The sequence below is a fragment of the Ictidomys tridecemlineatus genome, chromosome 2, assembly GCF_052094955.1.
Source record: "Ictidomys tridecemlineatus isolate mIctTri1 chromosome 2, mIctTri1.hap1, whole genome shotgun sequence".
Lineage (NCBI taxonomy): Eukaryota > Metazoa > Chordata > Mammalia > Rodentia > Sciuridae > Ictidomys > Ictidomys tridecemlineatus.
Window position 1 is genome coordinate 8,434,390 of NC_135478.1, and position 21,049 is coordinate 8,455,438.

Genomic DNA, 21,049 nt, shown 5'->3' on the forward strand with positions numbered 1-21,049 from the left:
TCTGAAATTTCCCCAGGAATTCCAACAGTGATCAACAGTGATGGTAACCCGGAAGGGGAGCTGAGTGCTTTTCTAATGCATTTTTTTGGGGGGGTTGTTTTTGTTTTTTAATTTATAAATCCCCTATCATCATACCACCAACAAAGGGAACCAGGGTGGGGTGTCCAAGGAGGTCTTGGATTCTCCTTGAAGATTAGAGAAGCCTATGGGTAGGAGTTCTGGGAGAGGCCTAGGACTGTGACCTCGGTTTGGGGTATACTCATGTTCCAGGAAACATGTTAGTTGTACACGCATATGGCCTGAAGAAGCAGCCTGAGCAGGGCTGGCAGAAATGCTCCTCAAGGGCTGGGGATGTGGCTCAAGCAGTAGTGCGCTCGCCTGGCATGCGAGGGGCCCGGGTTTGATCCTCAGCACCACATACCAACAAAGATGTTGTGTCCGCCGAAAACTAAAAAATAAATATTAAATAAAAAATTATCTCTCTCTCTCTCTTTAAAAAAAATAAACTTAAAAAAAAAAAAGAAAAAGAAATGCTCAAGACAGTCAGCGACCCCTACATCACGGGTCTGTATGGCTGCCTGCAATACCAAGGCCTCCCAGAAGATGGCGCATGTGAATCTAAACTCCAAGTCAGACGCCCCCTCTCCGCCCCGGGGCCAACCCCCTCAATGCAGCGGTCAGGAATGTGCCTGGGGACTAGCCGGGCCCAGGGTCAGAGCGCCTACAGCCTTTTATGGACACAAACGGGGCCCTGTATCTCCCCCAAGCAAGAATGTCGACCCTAGGGCAGGGGCGCATTGGCCTGGTCTTGCCAGACCCATCCAGGGGCCAGATAATGGGGTTGGCCTCCTCCCGCCTGGGGGCCAGACAGCCTGGGCTAATCATCTGGTCAGGACACTGGGGAGAGGTGCTCACTGCTTGGAGTTTCTGTATCTGTAAAATGGGGAAAAGGACAGCTAGTTTACAAGGTTACAATAGGGTGAAAAAAATAAGTGATTCCCGGGCAAAGCACAGTGGAGGGGACTAGCCAAGCGTTATAAACTGTAGCCACTCATTTTATTGCAATTTTATTTTTAATGAATTATCTGACACTACACTCAAAGAAATTTTGTTGTCAGGATTTGGCTGAGTCTCCCAGAATCAAATTTTAGGATGCCCTGCTCTTGGCATGGCTCCTGACAGCTTTCTTTCCCTCTTTCTCACACCCAATTTTTCAGGAATTCTGTTTGCTACCTCCAAAATCTATCTAGAATTCACCATGTGTGAGCATAGTGGGGGTCTCCTCATTACTCCTATGGGTCAGTGCTGTCCCTTCACCTGTTTCTGCCTTCCACCTTTGCCCTCCACACTGGCCATAAGGTGCCTGTGAACACCTGAATCAGGGCCAGTCCTTTCTTTGCTTAGAACCCCTCCTGACTCTAACTTCCTTTAGAGCAAAATTCCAGGATCCAGAGTCTTCTACATTCTGCCCAGTCACTTCCTGTTCTTGTTTCCTCCCATTCTCTCCCTCTATCTGCTGCTCTGCCCACGTGGAGATCCTAGCTTTTCTTTTTTTCTGTTTTTTTTTTTTAATATTGTATGTGGTGCTGAGGATCGAACCCGGGCTGCATGCATGCCAGGCGAGCACGCTACCACTTGAGCCACATCCCCAGCCCCATCCTAGCTTTTCATAGAATACATGGGCACATTCCAACCTCAGGATCTTTGCACTTGCTGTTTTCTCATCCTGAAATACTCTTCCTTCAGGTGTTCCCCAGGACAATGACATCTCAGCTCACATTATGTGTCATCACCTCTACACTGTCTCATAACGTCCCTGTAAGGTCACTGGAATTATCTCCATTATTATTACATCACTGTGTTGTCCGTTCCCCTACCAGAACGTCAATTCCACAAGGGTGGAAAATTTTTGTCTGTTCTTTTTGGGGAGTTTATGTTTTCCCTTTGTCTCTTCTGTCTCCGCCGTCTTTGGCTGTGTCTCCTACAAATTTCTCTTTTAAAAAAGAAAAAGTCTGCCAAAGAACTCTTGGGAAAGTCAACGACAGATTGACGGCGTCAATCTGCTACCGGTTCGGGTACCAGGGTCCGAGGAGCTGTGGGCGCATTGGGGCTGCCGGTGGAGCCGCTGGAGTCCAGTCCATCTCTCTGGGGCGATGAGCGCTCAGAGCGGCTGGAGCTGGGGTCCAAGTCCTGGGGTAGACAGCGGCGCAGGCCGCCTGAAGCCCCAGGAGCGCTTTCAGATAACTGGACACTGCTCGGGCCTCGGCTGCAGGGACGGCGGCCGCAGCAGACAAGGCGCAGGAGCGCATGACGCAGGTCACGGTTGGTGAGCGTGTAGATGATGGGGTTCAGAAGCGAGTTGGCCATGGCTAGGCCCAGGAAGGGGTCGGCCTGCAGGAGCACAGGACAGGCGCGGGCGGGGCATGCCACGTCTAGTAACAGCAGCAGAAAGAGAGGGCCCCAACACACCACGAAGGCCAGGAGTACCACGCTGAGTGTGCGCAGCAGCGCCAGGGATCGTGGTGTGCGGCGCGAGCGGGTGGAGGTGCCTTTGCTAGCCCCTGGTCGTGCTCGCAGTCGCCTTGCATTGGCTCGTACCTGGCAGTAGATGCGCGTATAGAGTGCACAGATGGCCGCCAAGATGCCCACGAAGGCGAGGACGCAGAAGAGCACGTAGGCCTTGGCGTAGAGAGGCAGGACAGTGGAGCAAGCCTCCAGGCGACCCAGACAGTTCCAGCCGAGCGCGGGCAGTAACCCGAGGAGCAGCGACACGCTCCAAGCTGCGATGGCCATCGCCAGTGTGCGCCCTCGACTGGCAGCGGGCGCGGGTCCCCGGCGCGCCATGGTGAGATGGCGCTCGAGTGCAATGGCCAGGAGGCTCAGCACCGACGCGGCAAGCGCCACAAAGACGCCTCCTTCACGAGCGAACCAGAGCGCAGGTGACAATCGAAGCGTGAGTGGCCCGGACAGTAGGATGTTAATGGCGTAGGCAGCACCTGCTAGCATGTCAGACAGTGTGAGGCTGCCCAGGAGCAGGAACATGGGCGCATGGAAGCGCGGATGGCGCCCGAGCACGAACAACACCGCCAAGTTCTCCAGCACGATAAATGCGCATACCGCCAGGCACACCACAGCGTCTGCACGCAATCCTGCGCCGGGCTGGTAGCGCGCTCCTCGTAGCTTGCCGGTGTAATTGTAATGCAGGACAATGACCTCGCTCACCGGCGCTGGTCGCAGCAGCCCTGACTCCATGGGCTGCTGCCCCAAGGCTGCGAAGAAGACAGGGCAGTGTCAGTAGGGCTGTTCTCTCTGAGGACTGTCCCAAAGCCAGCAAGGTAGGAACAGACAAGGTCTAGAAGGCCCAGGGAAAGGGTCCCTAACCCCAACCCACTACTCTCTCACACTCGCTCAGGAGAAGTTCAAAGAGTGTTCGGGATGGGAGGGGAGTATCTATGGAGAAGATACACACGCATAATATCAGGAGGGGACAGGATGACGCACAATTCTCTATAAAAGGAACACTAATAACACAAGCAGGAATATCCAGAGGCATATTTAATCATGACAGGAACACCCCAAAACACAAGAGACATGCAGAAAGAGACACACAAACACAGTAACAGGAGTACGTGTGCACACACGTTCACAGACAAGGGCAAAAATAGTTTTGCCCCACCAAACAGAAGAAAAAGCGAAAATACATTCAGACATGGGACTAGTGACAAAAGCAGAGAGAGATAAGCAAGAACACAAAATTCATTCTCATGAAGACAGGGCTCACACTGTAGCACAGGCCACAAATTCACAACCTCCATCCACCCACACCCAGCCTGCATGCAACTCAGAGCCCCACACTCCACACGCCCTGCTACACACAAGGTTCTTTCCTGGAGAGAGAAAAAAAAAAGACAGTGAGAAACCTAATTCTACCCACTCATTTGTCAGAGGCAGAGCTCAAGGGCAGTGGTCAGAATCCTTAGCATAGACAGGCTTTTGCAGAGAGACCCACATGTCATTAAATCAAAAGAATACTTCGCACTAACGAGCGTGCCCTTTAATCCTCTTGACAATTCTATACTAAGTCTCAATTTCCAGATGAGGAAACTGAGGCTCAAAAGAAATAATTCACATGGACGCTGGCGCAGAGGTTTTCTGACTCTCACATAAACACAGTCACGGAGATGGGCTAGGATTGTGGCTCAGCGGTAGAGCAGGCACCTACCACAAGTGAGGCCCTGAGTTCGATCCTCAGCACCACATAAAAATAAAAAGGTATTGTGTCCAACTACAACTAAAAATTAAATATAAGGGGAAAAAAACACACAAAACAGTCACACAGAAATGCTTTCACAGTCTCGCGGCTCCTACTTAACAGACAAGAAATCCAAGGCTGGGGAACAGAACTTTTTGCACACCGCCAGGGATAAGTACATCTCAGAAAGCTTCAGTCGCATACCGGGAGCCACCCGCCAATTCAGACACACGGGGAGTCACTGATTCAGACTCCCTGGGGGCGGGGGAGGCTCCAAATACACAGAGACGCGGGTTACGCAGTGTCTGACCCGTGCGGCGCGCAGAGGCGCCTAGCTTCTGCACCAACCCCCTCGACCAGGACTGAAATAGCGGAACTTGGAGTAGTCTGTCCAGGAAAGAGAGAGGGCAAGGTTTTCCGAAAGCCCCCAGCCCCATCTCGGACCCTGAACCTCGCCAGGGAGTCGTCGGCTTTCCCTCCCCAGACGTCCCGGGAAAAGGATCGGGAAAGCCCAGCAAGGAGCCCTGTGCGTTTCCAGGCCCCAGAGTGGGCAAGGCATGCAGAGCCCGGTGCCCTCAAGGGTCTAATGCTGGATACTCACCAGTGTGCCCAGGTGGTGTGCTGCCTACAGCCGAATGTGCAGCTCGGGGGCGGGTCTGGGGCTGGCAGTCTAGGGGGCGGGTCCCAGGCGGGGAGGGACAGCGATCGCAAGCCGTTACCCCTCCCGTTGGGACCTGGGCACTCAGCCCGTGGCTGCCAGCCTGTGCCACCCGCCGCGGCACCGGAGAGCGCCCCGGCGGCGACTGGCACCGGCGAGCCCTCAGCTTCCCGCTCGGGGGCTGGGCTGCGCTCCCAGGGACGCTCCGTCGCGGTGAGAGAACCTGGAGCCCTGCTTAGGGAAGGTTTCTTCAGCGCGGGCGGCCCCAACCTAAAGAGCTTTTCCCCACTCCCATCAAAGAGATCCTCTAGAGCCTCAGCACCGCCACTCCCCACTTTCCACACCCTCCTGGGTTGCGCCCCTAGGACCTCTCGTTAACGGAGGACCAGGCAGCGCAGATTAGCAGGGGTCTTGAGCAGGGGCGGAGGTCCTCGAGCTTGTGTCCTCTCGCTGTTGCGGATAAGTCCCTACTGCTCCCAAGCAGAGGCCCCTCCCCATTTCCCTCCAACTCCCCGCTCGGGGAGAATGGGGGAGGGGCTGACACAGGCAGGATTCAAATGGGAACTTCCCGGTCCCCGAATAAGGAGGGTGTGAATCGTCTAGCCTCCTGGTTCCTGCATTCCCCGCACCCATTCTTGTCGCTCCTGAAGAGGTGATTTACTTATATGTTGTGTTCTGGGCTCTGTCCCCACTGTACTGTCAGCCAGTCGCCTCCACGGGAGCAGGGTTGGTACTGTCATCGGTACTATAGAGACAGCCAGTAAGTACCCACTGAGGAGTGTGAATGAATGAATGTTTCCTTCACTTCCTCTGTGTCTCTCCTCGATTCTCTCAAAGTCTCTGTTCTCCCTCTCCCCATCTCTGTGTCGCTCTCCCACGCCTCTCCCAGGCCGTACCTCCTCCAACCCGCCAGTCCCAGCTGGCCACACACCAATCCTCCCCTCAGTTCCCGCAGCTTCCTGGAGGGCCCAGCCCTCAGACCAGAGGCCACAGCCCTCAGACCAGAGGCTACAGCCGGGAAGGGGCCTGGGTCTGTCCTTCCTTGGGACATGCCCTTTGCCTGGTCTCTCCAGGCACTGCTGGCAGCAGGTGGGGTAAGGATGCCCCACGAGAGATGAGACAGAAGTCGAGGATGGGGATGGATGGAGCAGTGTCCCTGTGGGAGGAATCCTGAGGGCGTCCAGGTCAGGTCCCCTATATAACGCTTTAGGAATCCTCGCAGATCGCGCCCTGGTGTGTTCCCTAGGGAATCCTGGCGGCTTCCGCCCGCCCCCGCTGTTCCCGAGTGGGCAGAACGGCTCCTGCTGGCTCAGGCCAATCATAGACAGTGCAGCCAATAGGATCCCTGGGGGAGGGGCGTTAACCCTTCAGTACCCAGGTCCTTCGGCCCCATAAACTAAGCCCTGGGCTCCTAACCAGGCAAAATGAGAGCCAAAGATCCCCCAAGGCCGTGGTGGCCTCTCCCAGCACCAAATAGGTGCCCCATAAAAGACCTCCTTCTTCAAGGGGAAACAGCACCCCAGGGGAGTGAGGTGGCCCCTTCACACCTCCCAGGCGGCAATCTCACCTCCCTGTGGGGCAGAGTGGTGCTCTTCCGGCAGTGGGCCCCAGGCTTAGCACCCTCCACTCTGGCCTCCTCCCTTTGTGCCTCTTTCCCACGGAATGGGACCTTGGGGACTCAGGCTGCGGCATATGGGGCAGATGTCAGGAGTCCCCTGGAGAAATGATGCTCCCATCCCTAATGTCTGCTCCACCATCAAGCCACAGTTCTTAATATACAGACTGGTCTCTCTCCGGCTCTAAATCCTCTCATGATTGCTCAGAGTAAACTGTCCTCCGAGAGCCCACAATTCTTTACTTGTCCCTTCTACACACCCCAGACGCATCACGCACTTAGTTCCAGCCCCACTGACCTTCTTGGTCCTCAGACACCTCAAAAGCTTTGAATTTGAAGATCAATCTACCTGAAATGTCCTTCCCCAAGCTTTTCCCAGCAGACATCTCCTCAGGGAGGCCTTCCCTAATCTGTCCCTCTCCTCCCCATTCTCAAATGGCAGTTGGCATATCTACAGTTAATTTGTTCATTTGTTCATCTGTGTGTCTCTGCCCTAGAGACTCAGTTCCAAGAAGACAGGGATCCCTGCCCGTCCAGCTATCCAGATGTAGAAAGGTTAATGGTTCAGAGTCTGGAATCAGGTCAGCCACTTGGTGATTTAGAACACTGGGAAGAACCCCTCTGAGCCTTAGTGGTTTCATATGTAAAATAGTGGTTTTATCTGTAAAATTGAGATAATCACAGTGCCCACTCCCAGGGCTGTGGAGCATGAAAAGTTTTGTTGTTGCTGTTGTTGTTGCTGTTGTTTGTTTGTTTTTTGTTTTTTATGTGGTGCTGAGAATAGAACCCAGGGCCTCAAACGTGCTAGGCAAGCACTCTACCACTGAGCCACAACCCCAGCGCCCCCCCCAGCATGAAGAGTTTTAATAAAGATTGGGTGTACTATGAGAGCTCCATAAATATTAGTATAGGTTAGCATTGATTGCCACTATATCCCCAACCCTCAGACAAATTAGGAAGGATCAGGGTTCAGGCCCCATCTGTCCAGGGCACCACCACCCCCACCCCATTCCCACTCCCACTCACCAGGCAGTCAGGTTTCACCCTTGGCCTCCCTGATCCTGCTGCAGCCTGCCTGCCTAAGGCTTGCCTGGGCCAGCACACCTGCCCAGCAGGTTCTGCTGGGCCCTCGCCCACAGGGGCTGCCCCGCCCAGTCTGTGCCCACTCTCTGGCAGAGCAGGGTCTATGTCTTGCATGGCCCCTTCACACCCCTGACCCACCCTCGGAGCCAGTAGGCTGCTTCAGCAGGAAGCTTCAGAGCTTCCTATTCCCACCCCTCCTCCACGAAATCCTGACACTTGAACTTGACAGCAGGAAGGTGTGAACTGACAACTTTCCCATGGCCAGAAATCAGAGCCACAGGGTTTGTGGGGGGTGGTCTCAAACTGGAGGCCAGAGGACCAACTTTGGCTCCTACCCACAGGCCGATATGTTCAGCTCAGTCAGATTTCCCTCTCAAACAGCAGTCAGAAAAACTGTATTCTTGTCAGTAAATTTGTTTCTCACAGATGTACAGCTTAACAATTCTAAAGATATTTGCATGCTAGAGTTGAACAAGTACAATTATGTTGTAGGTATTGGAGCCAGGTTTTATGCTATTGGAGAAGGAAGGTTACAAATAAGTTACAAATAAGCAATGTGATGCTGGACTGGAGTTATCAGTATATCATGTTTCTTTTAACACAGAAGAAAATAAATATAGATACCTGTGTATACATGGGTTAGTACATATACACAGAGACACTGCTATGGTTTGTCCTCTCCAAAACTCATGTTGAAATTCATTCCCACTTGTGAAATATTAAGAGTTGGAATCAGGTGGGACCTATAAGAGGTGATTGGGATCTTCTCTCATGAGTAGATTAATTAATGGATTAATGGACTAATCTATTTATTATCTTGAGAATGGGTCTGCTATAAAAGTCAGTTTGGCTACATTTCTTCAGAGCCCCAGGTCTCTTGCCACATTTTATCATGCACTACCTTGAGACTCTGCAACACCATCATCAGAGGGGCCCCTTGACCTTGGACCAGAACCATGAGTCAAAATAGACTTCTTTATAAATTACCTAGTCTGTGATATTGTGTTATTTTCAAAATAAAATAGATTAAACCACACCACACACACATAAACACACATACTTCCCAGTTCTGCTGAGAATCCATTGTAATGACACCCCAAGAGCAATGTGTACACCCAGCACCCTGATCTTGGTTTCTAAGTACCATTTTCTGATGTAAGGAAGCAGCTCTCCTCGGGGAAATGGTTAATTCTAGAGGTTGAGCAGAAAAACATGTACACACACACACACACACACACAAAATGAGCCTGAAGCATCTTTCATTGCTCGAAAGTACTTTATTTTAGGCTGAGTCAGTGGAGCATGCTTGTTATTCCAGCAGGAGGATGGTAAGTTTGGGGTCAGCCTCAGCAACCTAGCAAGACCCTGTCTCAAAATTAAAAGTAAAAAAGAAAAAGAAAAAAGCACTAGGGGGCTGGGGATATAGCTGGGTAGACTGCTTGCCTCGCATGCACAAGGCCCTGGGTTCAATCCCCAGTACCAAAACACAAACAAACAGAAAAAAGGACTGGGGATGTGGCATAGTGGTTAAGCACCTCCGGATTCAATCACTGGTACCAAAACAAACAAACAAATAAATAAGTATAATTTTTTAAAAATATTTATTTTTTAGTTTTTGGTGGACACAATATCTTTATTTATTTATTTATTTATTTATAGAACTTTTTTTTAATATTTATTTTTTAGTTTTCAGCGGACACAACATCTTTGTTTGTATGTGGTGCTGAGGATCGAACCCAGTGCCTCATGCATGCTAGGCAAGCACTCTACCACTGAGCCACAACCCCAGCCCAATAAGTATAAATTTTAAAAAATAAAATTGTTTGTCAAAACTTTAGCAAAATATTTGGGGCTGGAGTTGTGGCTCAGAGGCAGAGCACTTTTGCCTAGCATGTGAGAGGCACTGGGTTCGATTCTCAGCACAGCATAAAAATAAATAAATAAAGTCCATTGACAACTAAGAAATAAATACATATTAAAAAAACCTGGGGCTGGTGATGTGGCTCAAGTGGTAATGCACTCGTCTGGCATGCGCAGGGCCCTGGTTCAATCCTCAGCACCACATAAAATAAAAATAAAGATGTTGTGTCCACCGAAAACTGAAAAATAAACAATAAAAAAAATTATCTCTCTCTCTTTAAAAAAAAAAAAAAACCTTTAGCAAGATATTTGCATAACTTCAAAGATTCTCCTATAACATTTATTAATCACCTTGGTGATTAATGTTTTTGCCCACAAATACTTTGATACTCCTCCCTCTAGAGGATGGAGCTCAATTCCCTTCTTCTGAGGACTAAGTGTCTCCTCCTCCTCCTCCTCCTCCTTTTCTGTACTGGGGATTGAATCCCCAGCACTTTACTGAGCTATATCCCCAGTCCTTTTTAATTTGAAATGGTTTCTCCTTAAGTTGCTGAGAGTCTCACTAAATTGCTGAGGCTGGCCTGGAATTTGCAATCCTCCTCTTTCCCAAGTTGCTGGGATTACAGGTGTGTGCTACCATTCTTGACTGGAGTGCTTTACTTCCAAAGAACTGAATATGGTCTACACAAACACTAATATAGATATTTGTAGGAGCGGGCTGGGGATGTGGCTCAAGCGGTAGCGCACTCGCCTGGCATGCATGCGGCCCAGGTTTGATCTTCAGCACCATATATGAACAAAAGATGTTGTGTCTGCCGAAAACTGAAAAATAAATATTGAAATTCTCTCTCTCAAAAAAAAAAAAAAAAAAGAAAGAAAGAAAAAGAAAAGAAAAGAATTGATATTTGTAGGAGCTTTACTTATAATTGCCAAGATGTTAGTGGGGAGAAGGGGAACAAGAAATGAAATGAGTTTCCATGCATGTGTGAACCCAACTACTATGTATAACTAGAAAAATCTAATAATAATAATGATAATAATAATACATTACAGGGGCTGGGGATGTGGCTCAAGTGGTAGCACTCTCGCCTGGCACGCGTGAGGCACTGGGTTCGAGTCTCAGCACCACATAAAAATAAAATAAAGATATTGTGTCCACCTAAAATGAATAAATAAATAAATAAATAAACATTTTTAAAAAATAATACATTACAAAAACATGGAAGCAACCTGGATGACCTTTAGTAGGTGAATGAATAAATTGTGATACATAAAGACAGTGGAATTTTATCCAGTGCAAAAAGGAAATGATGTCTCAGGACATAAGGTGACATGAAGTAAGGTTAAATGTGCATACCTATGTGAGAGAAACCAATCTGAAAAGGCTACACACCACAGGATCCCAACTATATGCATTTTGTAAAGACAAGTTATGCAGACAGGAAAAGGATTAGTGGTTGCTAGAGATTAGCAGAGAAGGAGAGAGGACTCAGAATTTGGGGGGCAGAAATAATATTCTGTATGAAACTCCAGTGGTGGATGCATGTCGTTCTACATTTGCCAAAAACCACTGACTATATACCCAAGAAGGACCCCTAAAGTGAACTATGGACTTTGTGAATTATGTTCCAAATCACTGAGGAATCAATGGAAGTTCATTGACTAACACAGGTACCACCGTGGTGGGGATGTTCAGTGAGGAAGGCTGTGTATGTTAGTTTTTCATCACTGTAACAAAGTACTTGAGAAAGTCAACTTAAAGTGTAAAGATTTATTTTGACTCACAGTGGCAGAGGTTTCAGTCCATAGTCAGCAGGCTCCATGGCTCTGGGCTTGAGATGAGGCAGAACTTCATGGCAAAGGGGTGAGGTGAAGGACAGCTGCTCAGTTCATGGCAATATACAAGGGAAAGAGAGAGAAAGGGAGGGAGGAGGAGGAGGAGTAGGAGGCAGGTACAAGATACAACCTTCCAAAGCTGACACCCCAGTGACCTACTTCCTCCAACTGGGCCCCACCACCTAATAGCCCTCATGATCCAAGCAAGTCCCACCTCTGAGCATTGTTGCACTGGGGATCAACCTTGAACTTCACACAAACCATAACATTGTGTGTATATGGGGATACATGTGTGAAGAGATAAAGGAAAGCTGTCACTGTGGCACAAGCCTGTAATCCCAGAGGCTCCGGAGGCTGAGGCAGGAGGATCCTGAATTCAAAGCCAGCCTCAGCAACTCAGTGAGAAACTGAGCAACTCGGCAAAACCCTGTCTCTAAACAAAAGTATAAAAAAAGGGCTGGGGATGTGGTTTAACGGTTGAGTACTCCTGGGTTCAATCCCCCTTACCAAAAATAAAAACAAAGTTTAGCTGGGCACCGCGGTGCACGCCAGTAATTCCAGCAACTTGGAAGGCTGAGGGATGTAGCTCAATGATAAAGCCCCCCCTGGGTTTAATCCCCAGAACCAAAATAGCAACAACAATAAATAATGAATAAAGTTTAATCTGGGGGTGCACACTTGTAATTCCAGCTACTTGGGAGCCTGAGGCAGGAGAATTGCAGAGTTGAGGCCAGCAATTTAGTGAGACCCTGTCTCAAAATAAAATGAGAAGGATGGGGTATATAGAGCAGTGGTAGAGCACCCTTGGGTTCAATCCCCAATACAAAAAAAAGAAAGCATGCAGAGGGAAGAGCGGAGAGGGTGTTCCTACAGTGGACTCCGCACTGGCAAAGGCCAGGCCCGTTTCCTTCTGTCTTATTTTTAAAGATAACATAAAAGTCTCTATCTTCAAGAAATAATTCAGGGCAATGCATTGGATGTAATGCATTTACAAGCATCAGCTCTATTTAGTGAAAATATTTTCATCACCCTCCAGAAAACCCCACACCCATTAAGGGGTTCTTCCCTATTGCTTCCTCCCTGGGCCGCTGGCAATCACCAAATCTGCTTTCTTCTTCTTCTCCTTCTCCTTCATCTTCTTTTTGTGTGTGTGTGGGATACTGGGAATTGAACCCAGGGGCACTCCACCACTGAGCCACACCCCATCCCTATTTTTTTTTTTTAATATTTTTTAGTTGTCAAAGAACCTTTGTTTATTTATTTTTTTTTTAAAGAGAGAGAGTGAAGAGAGAGAGAGAGAGAATTTTTAATATTTATTTTTTTTAGTTCTCGGTGGACACAACATCTTTGTTGGTATGTGGTGCTGAGGATCGAACCCGGGCCACACGCATTCCAGGCGAGCGCGCTACCGCTTGAGCCACATCCCCAGCCCACCTTTGTTTATTTTTATGAGGAGCTGAGGATCAAAGCCAGTGCCTCACATGTGCAAGACAAGCGGTCTACCACTGAGCCACAGCCCCAACCCCTACCCCAGCCCATTTTGTATTTTATTTAGAGACAGGGTCTCACTGAGTTGCTTAGTGGCTGGCTTTGAACTCTTGATCCTCCTATCTCAGCCTCCTGGGCTGCTGGGATTACAGGTAGTGCCCTTGTGCCTGGCTCAAATCTGCTTTTTGTCTCTGTGTATTTACCTGTTTTCCCCCCCAACCCCGTCTTGTGCTGGAGATTGAACCAAGGACCTCTCTCATGCTAGGCAAATCTAGGCAAATACACAACCCCGACCCTTTTTGGTTTTTATTGAGACAAGGTATTACTATGTTCCTGAGAGTCTTGCTAAATTACTGAGGCTTACCTGACAATCCTCCTGTCTCAGCCTCCTGAGATAGATTATAGATGTGCACCATAGCACCCAGCTTCTACTCACCTGGAGAAGTAGAGTCATATGCTGTGTGGTCTTTTGTGTTTTGGGTGTTGTTCACCTTTGTCGCATGATTTAAGTTTTCATTTCCTTTTCTTTTCTGGTGGTGCAGGGGATTGAACCCAGGGCCTTGTGCGTGCAAGGTATAGCCCCAGCCCCCCGACAAGTCTTCCTTTCTTTTTATGGTTGAATCATAATCCAGCACAGCAATGTTTTGTTTTGTTTGTTCTTGTGGTGCTAGGGATCCAAGCCAGAGTCTCTCACAGGCTGGGCAAGTACAGTCACCCAGCGGGCTCCCTCAAATAAGCTTTGTTTAGGAGGGGGAGGGAAGAGAAGGTAGGGTGCTACTGGGGGACCCACCTTCTCCCAGGTGCTGGGTGGTCCTCGGGTGGGGCCTGCCTTTCTGCTCCCACCTGTTCACCTGCAGGCCTGGAAAACTCCTCAGGGGAAAATCTGACCTCATCCGCCCACAAGTGTCCTCAATTCCAGCTTGGGCTAAACCAGGCCAAGGAATAGAGAGAGCTCCCAACTGTGGAGGTGGCTCTGGGGCCAGGCCCTCAGGAGAGAGAGGACCAGCCCTCCTTGCTCCCTCAGGCATCCCCTCCTCTGGGGACCCTCTGTAATCTCTTACCTCTCAGGTTCTAGGTTTGAAACCCTGGAGTCACTTCCTCCTTCTTTCTTGCTCCTTCTCACTTCATTTCACAATTTGGAGAGGGAAACGGCAGCCAAGAGATTGGATCAGCACGTGCTGAGGCCTGGGGCCTTTAATTGAAGATCCTGAAATCAGTTGGGCCTCATATGAGCTTGGCTTAGGGTGAAGAAGAAACAGGAACAAAAGTAAACTTGGGCTGGGCGCAGTGGTGCAGGCCTGTAATCCCAGCTCAGGAGGCTGAAGCAGGAGGATGTGAGTGCAAAGCTAGCCTCAGCAACTTAGGGAGGCCCTAAGCAACTCAGCAAGACCCTGTCTCTAAATAAAATATAAAAAGGGCTGGAATGTGGCTCAGTGGTTTAGTGCTCCTGGGTTGAATCCCTGGTACCAAAAGAAAAGAAAAAGTGAGGTTTGGGATGGAATAAGGATAAGAATTGGTGGGGTCTTGAAAGCCAGGCCCCTGGAATCTGGCCAAGTCCTAACTGCTAACCATGGACAACTTGCTAAACCTCTCTGATCTCTGCTTCCTCACCTGAAAAATAGAGACATGAATGCCCCTTTCTTTCTCCCAGTGATCTTAGTAGGAATGTGCTCATTGGTTAAAAATTTCTGCACATTGACTGGCTGAGAACTAACCACAAGATCAAATATTACATTTTATTTTTTAATTTTTTTTTCAAATATTACATTTTAAAAGTTAATATTAGGAGCTGGGGATGTGGCTCAAGCGGTAGCGCGCTCACCTGGCATGCGTGCGGCCCAGGTTCGATCCTCAGCACCACATACCAACAGGGATGTTGTGTCCGCCGAGAACTAAGAAATAAATGTTAAAAATTCTCTCTCTCTCTCTCTCTCTCCTCTCTCATTCTCTCTTTTAAAAAAATCTTTCTCACTCTCATAAAAAAATAAAATAAAAGTTAATATTATTATTTTTACAGTACTGAAGATAGAACTCAGGACCTCGCACATGTTAAACACATGCTCTACCACTGATATGGATTCCATCTTAACTTTTCTTTTGAGACAAGGTCTCCCTAAATTGTCCAGGCTGGCCTTGAACTTGTCATCTTCCTGCCTTAGGAATAGCTGGGATTATAGATAGGTGTCATGGTGCCCAGCTAACATTGCTACAGTTTATCAGCTCTGTTGCAATATAATCACATACCAAAAAAAAATAATAATAATAATAATTCACATACCATACAATTTGCACACTGTGGTCTAGGAATGTGGCTCGGTGGTAGACCACCTGCCTAGCATATGTAAGGCTCTAGGTTCAATCCCCCACACCACAAAATAACAACAACAACAAATGAAGCAATAACAACAAAGAAAAAGATGCATATATTTAACATATACAATTCTATATTTTTTCGTGTATCCCGAGAGTCAGACAACCATTGCCATGATGAATCTGAAAACAAGTTCATCACTGCAAAATCAAACCCTGTACTCAGCTAGCTAGTCACTCTCACCCCACCCCCAACATTTTCCTGGGAACCACTCCTTTGCTTTATCTTGATGGATTTGCCTGTTCTGGACATTGCCTAGAAATGAAATCATGCAATACATGGCCTTTGTGTCTGGCTTCTTTCACTGAGCTGGATGTTTTCAAGGTTTATCCTTATTGCATGAATAAGTACTTCATTCTTTTATAAAAACCTGAGTTGAATTTTAATTTTAATTATTTTTTTTTGGAGACAGTTTTTTTTTTTTTTTTTTTAATCAGGGCTCAAGAGCCTTAACCACCGAGAGCCACATCCCCAGCCCTTTTTTGTAATTTACTTAGAGACAAGGTTTTACTGAGTTGCTTAGGTCCTTGCTAAATTGCTGAGGCTGGCTTTGAATTGGCAATCCTCCTACCTCAGCCTCTCCAGTCACTGGGAGTACAGGTGTGCGCCTCCACACCTGGCTTGGGACAGAGTCTTTTAAGTTACCTAGGCTGGTCACAAACTTGAGACCCTCCTTCTCAGCCTCTGAGTAGCTGGAATTTTTATTCCTTTTTTGGTTGAATAATATTCCATTGTATGGATGGATGCCACACATTTTGTTTATTCATTCGGGAGCTGATGAACATTTGGGTTGTTCTTACTTTTTGCCTATCTTGAATAATGCTCCTTCGTACACTTGTGTATATTTTTATATGCATATGTGTGTGCATGTTTTTCACTTCTATTGCTTATATACCTAGGAGTAAAATTATTGGGTCATATGGCAACTATGTTTAACTTTGGTAATGGCGACTGACCCCAGGGGTACTTTTCCACTGATGGACATCTCTAGTCCTTTTAATATTTTTTTTTTTTTAGAAATTTTTAATATTTATTTTTTAGTTCTCGGCGGACACAACATCTTTATTTGTATGTGGTGCTGAGGATTGAACCCGGGTCGCACACATGCCAGGCAATCGCGCTACCACTTGAGCCACATCCCCAGCCCCAATATATTTTTTTTTTAAAGAGAGAGTGAAAGAGAGAGAGAGAGAAAGAGAGAATTTTAATATTTATTTTTTAGTTATTGGCGGACACAACATCTTTGTATGTGGTGCTGAGAATCGAACCTGGGCCGCACACATGCCAGGCGAGCGCGCTACCACTTGAGCCACATCCCCAGCCCTCCTTTTAATATTTTATTTCAAGACAGGATCTTGTTAAGTTGCTCAGGAGGGTGGTCTGAACTTGCAATCTTCCTGCCTCCCACATCATTGGGATTACAGACTTGTGCCACTGTATCTGGCTTTTTTTTTTTTTTTTGGTGGGGGAGGGGGGCTAGGAATATAGAAATGGAACCCAGGGCTTCGTGAGTGATAGGCAAGCACTTTATCACTGAGTGCTGGGCAAGAACTCTATACTTCTGTGTTGAACATCTGGAGGAGTTGCTTTCCAAAGCATCCACAGTCTCTTATATTTCCACTAACAGTATAAAAAGGTTCCAATTTCTGCACATTTTCCCAACATTTGTTATTTTCTGTTTTTTTTTTTTTTTTTTTTTCAGTTGTAGCCGTCCAGTGGGTATGAGATGATATCTCACTGTGCTTTGAATAGTTACTATTTTCTGTTACTATTATCATTGTTGTTGTTGGTTTTGCAATGGGGTCTCCCCATGTTGCCCTGGCGGGCCTCAAATTCCTAGGTGCTGAGGGCCATTGCCTAGTAGGAATGATGCATTGAAATTTCCTTGCCAGCGTACCCCATGTTAAATGGCCTTGCCTTGGACATTGCATGTGTCTTTGAGAAAGGTGACCCTGCTCAAGGACCAGGGTGGATCCAGGATTAGGGTGTATCCTGCAGGTTTTAGGAAGTATCCAGGTTTAAGATAATTTGGGTTTAGGGTGTTCCCGGTTTAAGACTATATGGGTTTTAAGGAAGTTCCAGGTTTAAGTTTATTGCTGCTAGGAATAGGGCATTCCTGATGCCTGAGTTTCCCCACTGAGTTCTCCTGGGGAAAAAGATTTGGGAAGTGAATTGTGCGGGCAGAACTTGGATTTCCCCAGAACGTGTTTGGAGAGGCCGGTGTGAGTTCGGGAATAAAGAATTGCTGTTTGAATCTACAAGGCGTGTGGTGGCTCGTGATTCTGTGCCGAGCCGAGACATTTATGTCTAGGCTCCAGTGATCCCTGACCTTGACCTTCTGAGTAGCTAGAATTACAAGTGGTCACCACCACCTATGGCTACTGTTTTTATTATTTATTACACTGTCTACATTGCAATCCATTCTTCTTCCTGTCCTCCCCTGTTCACAACCCTCCAAGCTCCCAGGTGCGCTCTAAAGAAAGCTCCAGCAGCCTAGGTCGTCTGGCTTTTGTCCGCACCCTCAGTCCCCTCAGTGTTGACTCTGAATGGGAAAGACTGGCCAGTGCTCTGCTCCAGGGGCTCAGTTCAGATAGGCTTTGGGCTCAGCCAGATGTGACTTGGAACACTGGTTCTGATTATTTGGATAGGGGGATTTGCCAGTGTGAGCTTCAGTTCTTTATCAGTTAAATGAGAATTGCAATTATTCCCTTTCTCAGTGGATTCAGGGAGACAATTCATATCAACTCTTTAATTTTTTTTTTTTTTTTTTTTTTTTTTTTTAGTTGTCAATGGACACAATACCTTTATCTTATTTATTCACTTTTATATGGTGCTGAGGATCAAACCCAGTGCCTCACACATGCTAGGCGAGCCCTCTACCACTGAGCCCCAGCCCCAGCCCTCATATCAACTCTTTAATGTAATATCTGGTATAAAGTAGGAGCTGCGTTTATAGGGTTTTATTTAGTTTAAAGAGTAAAAAAACAAAAACAGCTAAACAATTGAGTTAATTCATTAAAAAGAAAAAAAAACTTGGGGCTGGGTTTGTGACTCAGTGGTAGAGCGCTCGCCTAGCATGTGTGAGGCGCTGGATTCAATCCTCAGCAGCACATTAAAATAAATAAATAAATAAAATAAAGGTATTGTGTTCAACTACAAATGTGTGTGTGTGTGTGTGTGTGTAAATAAAGTGAACTGAGGCTGTGGCTCAGTGGTAGAGCACTTGCCTGGCATGTGTGAGGCCCTGGGTTCGATCCTCAGCACCACATATAAATAAACAAATAAAGTAAAAAGAAAAAATTAGAAAAAAAAAAAAAAAAAAAAAAAAAAAAAAAAAAAAAAAAAAACTGAAGCTGGGCACAGTGGCACATGCCTGTCATCCCAGATACTCTGGAGACTGAGACAGGAGGATTGCAAGTTCAAGGCCAGCTTGGCCAATTTAGGGGAGATAATGTCTCAAACTAAAAATTAAAAAGGGGCTGGGGTGTAGCTCGGTAGTAGAGCGCCTCTGGGTTTAATCCCAGGTACAAAAAGAAAAGGAGGATGTTCCAATGTGGTCTGCAGTGGAAGTGGAAGAGCTTCTCTAGCATGTGCAACACTCTGGGTGTGGCCCTATGTGTGCATGCGCGCATGCACACACACACACACACACACACACACACACACACACACAACACACATTTCCAAGGTCTCCAGGAATCTAAGTTGCTGTCTCTTGGCTTAGCCATGAAGTTTCTCTTTGGGTGTCAATAGGGATCCATTATTCCGACTCAGCAACCAAGAGCAAAGTGACATCCAAGTGCCCAGTACTGAATTAATTGGCCCTGCTCAGATCATGTAACCATGCAATCACCTGGCCTAGGAGTAAGACTGCTCTTACTGTAAGACTGCCAAGCTGGAGAGTGTGGGATGGGTTGTTCCGAGCACTTTAATGTGGGCCATCAGGAGTCCCCAAGGCACCGTGGGTTGTTTCTGGCACCTGAGACAGGAAGGCCATAGGGCAGATGAAAGGTCAGGGGTTCAGGTTGCGGTTGGCTGGGTTTGAGATGCCTCCCAGCCATTGCGTGCTGCCCTTTGAGCCCCGGGCTAGAAATGAGACATGCACCCACTCGATATCTTGGTGGCTTGTATTCTTATTATTGCTTTTATGGAAATGTAATTTCATTTCCCTTTGAAGAATACAACTGAGAATTATAATTATTACAAGGTATAAATTTTCCACCTGGAGCTAATTGCCCCCACTGCCTTTATTTGACTTTGCTTTTCTGGCAGTGCCTCTAAATTTAACTCTTCACAGAATCAAATCTGCCGGAAAACCTATAGGGAGATTCTGTTTTCCTCTTGGGTTCTCTCTACTAGGGAATTCTACCAACCCAGGAGTGATAGAACTGAGGCAATCCCAGCCTTTCTTTTATCTTTTATTTGGAAACAAGTTCTCACTAAGTTGCTGAGACTGGTTCTGAACTTTCGATCCTCCTGCCTCAGCCTCCAGAGCTGCTGGGATTACAGATGTGCAGGATGACACAAGGCTATGCTTATGCATTGTTTCTTGTTTTACCTTTTTGTTTTGGTGGAGCACACCCTGCAGTAGCTTTAATAGAACACGGGAGCATGGGAAGTAATGCTTTTTTGAGCCATTCCATGTTCTGAAATGTCTTTACTTGTTCCTCACCTTGATCGATATTTTGACTGAAAATAGTGCAGTGTGTTGAAAATCCTTTTCTGTCAAAGTTTTAAACCCACAGACCCATTGTCTTTTTGCTTCCAATGGCCTTGACTGTGCTTTGTTCTGTCAGGAAGTAATTCTTTTTTTTTTAATATTTATTTTTTGGGGGGCCGGGGATGTGGCTCAAGCGGCAGCGCACTCGCCTGGCATGCGTGCGACCCGGGTTCGATCCTCAGCACCACATACCAACAAAGATGTTGTGTCTGCCGAGAACTAAAAAGAAAATAAATATTGAAAATTCTCTCTCTCTCTCTCTCTCTCTCTCTCTCCTCTCTCACTCTCTCTTTAAAAAAAAAAATTATTTTTTAGTTTTTGGTGGACACAACATCTTTGTTGGTATGTGGTGCTGAGGATCGAACCCGGGCCGCACGCATGCCAGGTGGGTGCACTACCGCTTGAGCCACATCCCCAGCCCCAGGAAGTAATTCTTTCCTCTTTTTCTGGCTAGTTTTTATTCATCATTTAAATCCCATGGTAAACATTTCTATTGTAGACCAATATTCACTGAATGAAAAAAAAAAGCCTTTTCAGCCTTTTCAGTTAGGTGGCTCCCTTGACTTATGTAGGCCATTGAAATAGGAGTCAAGATGACATATATGACTTCTGGGCACAGCCTTTGTAAATCCTAAACATTGCTGGGTATGGTACATGCTTGTAGGAGTATGAGGAAGGAAGACCTCAAGTTCAAGGCCAGCCTGCAAAGTTAGCAAGACCCATCTTTTTTTTTTTTTAAAGAGAGAGTGAGAGAGGGGGACAGAGAGAGAGAGAATTTTAACCTTTATTTATTTTTTCTTAGTTCTCGGCGGACACAACATCTTTGTTGGTATGTGGTGCTGCTGAGGATCGAACCCGGGCCGCACGCATGCTAGGCGAGCGCGCTACCGCTTGAGCCACATCCCCAGCCCCAGCAAGACCCATCTTAAAATAAAAAATAAAAGGGCTTGGATGTTGTCAGGCACGATGGCACACCCCTGTAATCCCAGAGGCTCAGGAGGCTGAGGCAGGAGGATAGGGAGTTCAAAGCCAGGCTTAACAACAGCAGGACTCTAAATAATTCAGTGAGACCCTGTCTCTAAATAAAATATTTACAAAAGGACTGGGGATGTGGCTCAGTGGTCCAATCCCCAGTACCAAAAAAAAAAGGGCTTAAAAAAGGTCTT

General features: G+C 47.1%; 1 protein-coding gene across 1 annotated transcript; it reads right to left on the minus strand.

The window, feature by feature from the left end:
• Positions 1-1,051: 1,051 nt before the first annotated feature.
• S1pr5 (sphingosine-1-phosphate receptor 5) lies at positions 1,052-6,175 on the minus strand. The gene is made up of 2 exons (XM_005336130.4): positions 4,854-6,175; positions 1,052-3,269 (listed from the first exon to the last, which is right to left on the minus strand). Exon 2 carries the CDS (start codon positions 3,250-3,252, stop codon positions 2,056-2,058), a length of 1,197 nt encoding a protein of 398 aa, XP_005336187.1. The 5' UTR covers positions 3,253-3,269; positions 4,854-6,175; the 3' UTR covers positions 1,052-2,055.
• Positions 6,176-21,049: the final 14,874 nt, after the last annotated feature.